The 9,298-nt window shown below is 33.1% G+C and overlaps 1 protein-coding gene across 2 annotated transcripts in view; it reads left to right on the top strand.

The window, feature by feature from the left end:
• ERGIC2 (ERGIC and golgi 2) overlaps nt 1–9,298 on the top strand; it is a 47,744-nt gene that overhangs the window by 8,250 nt on the left and 30,196 nt on the right. For both annotated transcript variants that reach the window (XM_077774590.1, XM_077774591.1), the window contains exons 2-5: nt 1,888–2,030; nt 3,532–3,640; nt 5,932–5,978; nt 7,289–7,359. In XM_077774590.1, coding sequence (XP_077630716.1) covers nt 1,925–2,030; nt 3,532–3,640; nt 5,932–5,978; nt 7,289–7,359 — 333 coding nt within the window. In that variant the 5' untranslated portion in view covers nt 1,888–1,924. The remainder of the gene's footprint in view (nt 1–1,887; nt 2,031–3,531; nt 3,641–5,931; nt 5,979–7,288; nt 7,360–9,298) is intronic.

Here is a 9,298-nt window from a genome sequence, read left to right on the forward strand (position 1 = left end):
CAGGCTCTGAGCTGGCAGTCAGCACAGAGCCCGACGCGGGGCTCGAACCCACGAACCGCGAGATCATGACCTAAGCGAAAGTCGGACGCTTAACCGACTAAGCCACCCAGGCGCCCCGAGTTTTGTTTTAAAGACAAGAGGTTTGAATGTATTTAATATTTAACCCCAATAGGAAAGAAAGAGTAGAAATTGAAAAATTGAAGAAGGATCAGTCTTGGTGCAGTTACCTCTAAGTATGTACAGAAAATAAATTTGCTTATTCAGAGTTGAACAAACTTAGGGAGCACAGCTTGTGCTTACAAACACTCAGGAGCATAATTTACAAGTGAGAATACCGATTTTATGACTGTTATGGGGATCAGAAACTCACCTGTCTTGTTTGCATGTGTCTTTTTTCCTTAAGAAAAACATACACGTGAGAATCAAAATTATAATCTGAAGGCCACATTGTGCTTATGGAATAGGAGAGAGAAGTTAGTTGGATGTTTTTAATGGCAATTGAAATCAGTGTATCAATGCATCCAGCCTTCACTTTAGGACTAATTAGTAGTGCCCCTGGTTAGGGACTAGTGTCTTTTGGACAGTGTTCACGATCACGGTCAGGTTTTCTTCACAAATGCCCTTTCTATGACCTATTCTTTCCATATTAATCGTACCCCATTGGATTTCAGACAAGTCTTCTGCTTTCTCTGGAGACCTTCTTTTTCTTTTCGTGACTCCCACAACTATTTGATTTATTCCATTGGGTGCTGATTTTAGTAATACAGCTTTGATTTCTGGTAATGCTTTATAGTATCACCAATAGTCTTCAAAATTATACAAGTATTTGAGAATTCAGTTATTTTCATGGCTTTGTAACATATTTTAGGTATAGTTGGCATACTGATTAAAAAAAGAATACCAAGCAGTCTGTTTTTTAAAAAAAAAATTTTAATGTTTTTATTTATTTCTGAGAGAGAGAGAGAGAGAGAGAGACAGTGTGAGCAGGGGAGGGTCAGAGAGAGGGAGATATGGAATCTGAAGCAGGCTCCAGGCTCTGAACTAGCTGTTAGCACAGAGCCCGACGTGGGGCTCGAACCCACGAACTGTGAGATCATGACCTGAGCCGAAGTCTGACGCTTAACCCTCTGAGCCATGCAGGCGCTCGTCTAGCTTCAATATTTTAAAATGACAACATGAAAATTATCTTCATGGGGTACCTGGGTAGCTCAGTCAATTAAGCATCTGACTTTGGCTCAGGTCAAGTTCTCATGGTTCATGAGTTTGAATCCCATGTCAGGTTCTGTGCTGAAGCTCAGAGCTTGGAGCCTGCTTCAGATTCTGTCTCCCTCTCTCTCTGCCTCTCCCTTAGTCACCCTGTCTGTCTCTCTCAAAAATAAATAAATGTTAAAAAATTAAAAAAAGAATATTGTCCTCTTAAAGTTTTAGTGATACCAGATTATTATTTTAGGATAAATTCCTATAAACGGAATTTACTTAGTCAAAAGGGGAGTGGTGAATATTATTATCCTTGCTAGCAATAGTTGAGCATGCCTATTTTATTTACTTCATTGTAATCTGTTAGTGGGAATATATTATTTTAATATATTTGCTAATTTAATAGATGAAAAGTTACTTCTTATTTTAATTTGTACATTTAAATATTATGAATGTGAAGTGTTTTTCACTTTTTTGCTGTTTTAATGTGCTCATGTGTGTAAATTGCCTTTCATTAGTATTTTTTGTCAGGGTGGGGTGGAGAAAGGAGAGGTTCAGAGAAATGTTAAGCTTTTTTCTCAAGGAGGAATGCAATTAAGTTGTTCCAAGAACATTTGTTACTTATCTAAAATTAAAAGAAACCTTGGTATCGTTTTTAGAGGATTCATTTATTCATCATTTATTCCTTAGCATGACTATATGAAAGAAGAAGAAGGTTTTCCTGAAGATGAGGCGACTGAATCGGAAAAAAACTTTAAGTTTGGTGAAAGAGTTGGATGCCTTCCCAAAGGTTCCTGACAGCTATGTAGAGACTTCAGCCAGTGGAGGTACAGGTGAGTGTCAGTCCAGAGTAAAACTCCCTTACTAAGTGCAGCTTCTCAGTGAGCCAGTCAACAACATACAGAAAAGGAGCCATGAAGAACTCATCAGTGATTGTGTAACTCTGACTGCTCTGTCCTCCTGTCACAATGTTTGCCCTAATTGTATTGTCATATATATTCTCTTTGGCATCTAACCCAGTGCAGTCTATGCACTTAGCAGTATTAAAACATTACTGAACAACTTAATCCAATTTTACTGCTTTGGTGCTCTTGAGTTATGTATAATTATATATAAATAGAATTTAACTTGGAGGAAGTTATTTAATAATGTTGAATTGCTTCAGTCCGACTTTGGTTAAGAATAAATCAATTTAGACATTATAATAGAAATTCTTAAATTTCATGTTGCTTGAGAGAGGCAGCATGAGGTAATAGTTAAGAGCTTCGATTCTGGAACCAGACTGGATTTAAATCCCACCTCTACCCCTTCCTAACTACCTGATCTTGAGGAAGTTAACTTAATCTATCAGTGCTTTAGTTTCTTCTTCCATGAAATGGGGATGATATCAGATTTTCCCTGGTAGGGTTACTTTAGTGATTAAATACATTAATACTTATGAAATGCTTAAAGCAGTACCTGGGACAAATAGAAGTGTTTATTAAAATAAATGATACGGAATATGTAAGAAAAATATGCAACTATAACAGTATTTACTATTATTCCTTTCCCCATTAGGAGCTAATAAAATAGCATATTTCATGTAAGATTGACATTTCATTTGGTAAAGCGTGTAGTAAGGGGTTTGCTATTTCTAATCTGCAATTAAGTTTTGTTAATGAAAATAGTGCAAGTTCTTGTTGCACGATCCATTTTAAGTGTGTTTTGTCATAATATATGATAGTTTTTTCCTTTTGGTCAAATATTTTACCTGCTTTTATAAATGAAGTGATACATTTGGGAGATTCCAAAGTAGATGAGAGTTTTATTAGAGATTTGGAGATGTTATTTGAGTTTCTGGCACATAGAATGTCATGGCTTCTCAGTAGCTAGGAATTAGTCAATTTTCTTTTTTTAATAGATTGGGCTACAGGCATGGATGCATTTTTAATTATGCAGATTGCTTTCAAATTTGTACTGTAAAATTTATGCTTACTTTCATCATTTATCATATCTATGACACTGCTGTACATAAGAACAATTTTGTGTCTTGTTAAATTTTGGCAAATGTATTTAGTAAGAGATACCTTGAGTACTGCTGAGGTAAAATGCTTTCTCAACAGTAGAAGTGCTGTGTTTATGTTTCTGCTCAGTAAATCTTCATTTCTGAGCTGTTTTAGAAAGAAATCCATGTGGATATCTTAAGAAAAGCCTTTTAGAGTAGTACCCATTCACATGGCAATCATATAAGGGCTTTCTTTGCTAATTTTAATCTCATTTGAAATAGTTTCCTATTGTTTCCTTTCAAAAATTGTTTTAATTCTTGATTTTTTGTTTGTTTGTTTGCTTTCTCAGTTTCTCTAATAGCATTTACCACCATGGCTTTATTAACCATAATGGAATTTTCAGTATATCAAGATACGTGGATGAAGTATGAGTATGAAGTAGATAAAGATTTTTCTAGGTAACTTCTTTTTTCTTCTTGAATACTTTCAGATTCAAATTGTTTTAAAGATAACATACCTTTTTAAAATTTTTCCTAACTTTTTATATGTGGTTTATTTTAGCTATGAAGAAATAGTACTGAAAAATTCTCTTTAAGTGCATACATTAGGTGAAATATTTCAGAATCATTTCAATACTGGTTAAATTCTAAAAGATTTTCTTCAGTTAATATGAGCTTCTATAAGAAAGCTTAGGAGAACTTAATATGTATTTTTTTTAGATGTTTTAATGGTAGAAATTGTTTAATGTTTTGAAACTGTTTACTCTTTACGTTTTGAATTATCTTACTGATTTGTGAGAGTTGGAAAATTGTCTAAAAGCTACATTGTATATGCTTAAAACTAGATTTAAATTACATCTAAACAAAATTTTAATATAAAAAATGTCACCATTAAACCTTTGAAAATATATTCTTTTTTTTTTTTTTTTATGTTTTATTTATTTCTAGGAGAGAGAGAGAGAGAGACAGCATGAGCAGGGGAGGGTCAGAGAGAGAGGGAGTCACAGACTGAAACAGGCTCCAGGCTCTGAGCTGGCAGTCAGCACAGAGCCCGACGCGGGGCTCGAACCCACGAACCGCGAGATCATGACCTAAGCGAAAGTCGGACGCTTAACCGACTAAGCCACCCAGGCGCCCCTGAAAATATATTCTTTAATTTATTTGTATTTGGATTTTTTAATGACTGAAGATAACAGGTTTATAATAAGATTGCACTGATGGTAGGCAGGGGTGGGGAGGGCGACATTTACTTCTCCATTCCTATTGCAGCTGTGCCATTTACTAGCTGTGTGACTTTTGGGATGTCACTGAATCTATGTCTGCATGTGCTTCAGTCCCCTTTTTCATAAAATGGGGATAATAGTTATAGCACTTTCCTCATGGGGTTAATGAGAATTAAGTAAGGCAGTACTTGTAAATTGCTGTGTAACCTTGGGCAAATCACACAAATGACTTCTTTTGGGCCTTGGTTTCTTTGTCTATGCTATTAGTAGTATTCTTGATACCATTAGTTTTCAAAGAATTTGTTGTTTTTCTTTTGTTTTTTTAGCACCAGTGAATCACTTGTTAATTTGTTTCAAATGAAGTATTTCATAGGTTACCACATAAGCATAGTGGGGGATGCCCAGAAGCCTTGGCCATTTTGCCTAATTCCCTTGTTCCTACAGCATCTCCTGAGTCATTTGGAGTAGTTTGAACTCTAGACAATTTTAAGGCTCTATGGAAGCTTCAAAATCTGTAATTGCTATTGAAATAAGATGAAAATTATTAGAGTGAAAAAGTTTTGATTTAGAAGCACAGGACGGGACTGATATTGATTGTACTCATTCTGTTAGTCACTGGTGAATGATTAATTCTGATATTTGAAAATTAATTTGATTTAAAGATAAGGCATTGACTGAGTCTTTTAAAAAGGTCATGCAAAAGTTTAAAACAAAGTGTTTTGTTTTGTTTTTCTGGTAGTTTGGTGCATTTACCCTGAGCCACACAGACCTAGTTTCCAATACACTGCTTCAGCCAGACATTTACACTGGTTTGAACACCACTGGCTTATCTGCAAAACTGTGAAGCTGTATACTTTATAGGTCCATGATAAAGAATAAAAATTTAATATTTGTAGGGCATCTGGCATAATGCCTGATATATGATATTTATTTGATAAATAGAGGAGAAGGATTTTTAATTCCTAACTCTTGATTTGGAAAGATTTACATTTCTAAAAGAATATTCTATATAAGGTTTATATAAACAGAGACAGACTTTTCTCAGTTGCTTGGAGTTATTGTTGAGTTACCATTATCAAATTAAAGGATATTGTGTTAAAAACCTGTGAAATCAGAAAGGCTTTTATAATTACAAAAGAGAATTTTTACTTTCAAAGTGCCTTTGTGTTAGCCATAATAAATGCTATCCAGTTTATTTATTTTTTTAATCGTTATTTTTGAGAGAGAGAGACAGACAGTGCAAGCAGGGGAGGGGGAGAGAGAGAGGGAGACACTGAATCTGAAGCAGGCTTCAGGCTCTGAGCTGTTAGCACAGAGCCCGACACGGGGCTCAAACTCATGAGACGTGAGGCTGTGACCCAAGCTGGAGTTGGACTCTTAACCGACAGAGCCACACAGGCACCCCTATCCAGTTTCTAATCATATATTATTCTGTTTTAAATTCAAATTTTCATAGATCAGTTGATTCATATTTCTCATGTTTTGTTGATTAATTGGTAGTACTAATATTTTCTTTCTGTCTTTTAGCAAATTGAGAATCAATATAGATATTACTGTTGCTATGAAGTGTCAATGTAAGTACACATTAACTTAATGAATCCACTTATTTATGGTTTAAACAATTGCTAATAAAAAGTGAAACCACTGGTGGTGCCTTAACCTTATTTTTTCCTTTATGATAATTTAAAATGCTATGGTAATGTTATTTAGTAATGCAGGTTATTTTTTAACCCAGCTTATATTCTTTAAATTTCTTCTTCAAAAAAAGGAGATTCAACTTTCATATTAGTATAATTAAAAAGAAAATTGGAGGAAATTCTTGTGAGTCATAGTTCTAATTTAGGTGTATCATTTATTTCTTTCTTATTTGGAGTACCAGTTTTATATCCATGCTCTACAAACATATCCTGTTTGACTGTTTTTGTTTACTACCCTTTACTTTTATTCGTGCATATTAAAATATGGATTCAAGTCTTTTAATAATGAGGATATTCTTTTCTGTGCTCACTTCATTTGATTATACTTGTAGAAGTAGGAAAATGTTAATATGCAGATAGATAATGTTTAAATCAATATTACTGTCAAAAATGAAGATGCTTTTGCATGAAAGATATCTTTTGAATTATTGCCTAAAATGTAAAGATCAAGAATTTAGTAGTTCAGACAAAAATTTTTTAACTGTGAAATAGTTTTATCTAATTAAGGAGATTACTTTCTGGAAGATTTCATCTGAGAGAAACTTTTAACCTCTTTTTACATTTATTTTTTCTTATGGTAGTCACTTAAAGAGTAAGAATTTAAACTATGAGTTTGTGTTATTACTGAATATATCATATTTTGCCTTAGTTTAGGTGTTTGAATACCATTAACATTTTAGCCTTTTCAAAGTAAACTTTTTCTGTTTGTTGATTTTTAAAAAGTCATCAGTAGTTTTCTCCTATAAATTTCTTTTAATTTCTAAAAATAATTCTTATATTTAATATTTCATATATTTAATATTTCATATAGCAGCCATTTAGTACTTGTGATTAGGTTCTTGATCATTTTGGCCAAGCTCTTCAGTTCAGTGAAGGGCGTTAATGCTTTTTACTATAAGATTCTGAGATTGCATTACACTTCACAGTATTTACTGAGCAAGAACTAGAAAAAGTATTCTTGATTTTTTAATACATTCCACCAAAACTATGTAATGCTACTGTTTTAACTTTTGAACAAATAAGTGGTATAGGAAACTGATTTTATATATTTGAATTTTCTAGTATATGAGCTGCCGAAGCGAGCATATATATTTGAATTTTCTGTTAGTCATCTCAGTTTGTTCCTTTATATCTGATATAGTTTGGCTCTGAATATAGAATGTAAAACTTCTACTTTTTTTATGCAGATGTTGGAGCAGATGTACTGGATTTAGCAGAAACAATGGTTGCATCTGCAGATGGTCTAGTTTATGAACCAGTAAGTTTAATGCACATTTTTTAAAATGATATGCTTTGAGGTATTGTTTTCTTGAAGACAGTTTTGATATTTGCTTTTAGTTTTGTATGAGCTAGCCTTTTTTGTTTTTTAATTCAAAAGTAATTCATATTCTTTATGAAGATTTTTGGGAGGGGGGAGTTATCTAATACCAAAGTCTTCAGATAACCACTGTTAAATTGGAGGCTGCAAAGTCTGTTTCGTAACGTTATTTGTGTTTTATATTTTTTGTTAATGCTTCTTAATAGTTTTCTCTTATAGTTGCTTTAATAATGAAATTTTCTCCTTTTCTTCAAATGATTTGGAAATTCTGTCCTATTTATATTGTACTCTTACCAGATTTAAGTCTTTAAACATGTTTGAACTGTATTTCTCTTATAATCAAGAGTGAAGCAATATGTAGAGGAGAAATTTTCTGTGCATTTATTTCTCTCTCCTTCACATCTCCGTTTTGTAAAGCTAGCGAAATTGTGACATTCTACTGTTTTCATAACACAAGTTGTGTATAATACAACCAATTTATCAGAAACATCACCACATGACAGGGGCAGGTAATACATTATAGGAGCAGGTGATAAGTCATGATAACCAGCTCTAAGGAAACTTAGGGAATAAGGAATGGAACTCCCAGCCAGTTGGAGTTGCTCACTGCTTTGTTGGCATTGTGGTACTTATGTTTACCCATGCATTCTTGAGTTCTTTTGTTTATCATTGACAGTTGTGAACACTTCTTTAAGCAAATTGCAAATTGAAGACTAAAGGTGATGGAGAAGGATTAGAAGTAGCTGAATTGTCATGGAAAAAAAAAGGAAGCCTTTAGGTCAGTTTTGATTACCAAATTATTTGTAGCTTATAGCAATAAAATATATTTATGCCTTTTGATACACACTTTTTAAGTAGAAATTTCTAAAGAAAAGGTAACTTTGTTATTGCCACACTGAATCTCTCTGCTCCCCAATTCCTGTATTCCCACTCAAAAAAATTGATTTCACAGTGATTTTTATGAGGTTAGATACCTTATAAATTCAGGTACCATATTATCACATATTAAACTATTATCTAGAAATGTAGATTTCGATAATTATTAGACACTTTTGACGTTTGTATTACATTTCATACTATTGTAAGAATAATTATTCAATTTGAACTGTTTTAATGCTTTTAAAATCTACCATTCCATTCTTTATTTTTTATCATTTTGCAGAGGGCTTTTTGAGACTTCTTAATCAGTAAGAATATGTAGGTTATATTTTATAAACTCTAGCGTGACTGCCTATGTCGTTCTGTTCTTCATACATGTAAATTTGGCTCAGGATATGGTTTTTTGTATTCAAAACTTATAGACTTTCTTTCACTGTTTTCTGATGCAGTTTTTTTCCCTTCATATATAGCATATTTACGTTTGAATGCTTTTTTTCTTTTACTTTTGCAGTTCACATATTTATCCCATATATCCAGGTGTGGATCCCCTTTGGGTGTGGATGTTTTTGTTTTGTTTGTTTGTTTGTTTTTTGGTTCTTGTTGATATTAATGATCTGACTTTAAAAGTTTCTCTCTCTCTCTCTCTATATATATGCTTTTTGACCTGTTCATTTGCTTTAGTTTTGTTTAAAGCAATGATTTTACCTCTGCTATTTAAAATTCTTACCATATGATGTTGAATCTCATGGAATGGTTCTCAGTATCCTTATCAAGTCTTACATTAGATGAGTATTTCATACTTCTCTGAGTTCTGGGAGATTACTTTCATCCAGCATGACCAGTCTTTTTTTCAGTGCCTTCATTATATTTTAAATTTCAGTGATTATATTCTATATCTTTAATATATCATAGATTATTCCATTTTTTTTCTGTCTTCCTGATGCTAAATGTCAGTGAGAAATAATTAGAAAAACTTAACACTTTTCTTCTTGTTCCTAGC

Source organism: Crocuta crocuta, unplaced genomic scaffold, assembly GCF_008692635.1.
Source record: "Crocuta crocuta isolate KB4526 unplaced genomic scaffold, BGI_CrCroc_1.0 scaffold176, whole genome shotgun sequence".
Lineage (NCBI taxonomy): Eukaryota > Metazoa > Chordata > Mammalia > Carnivora > Hyaenidae > Crocuta > Crocuta crocuta.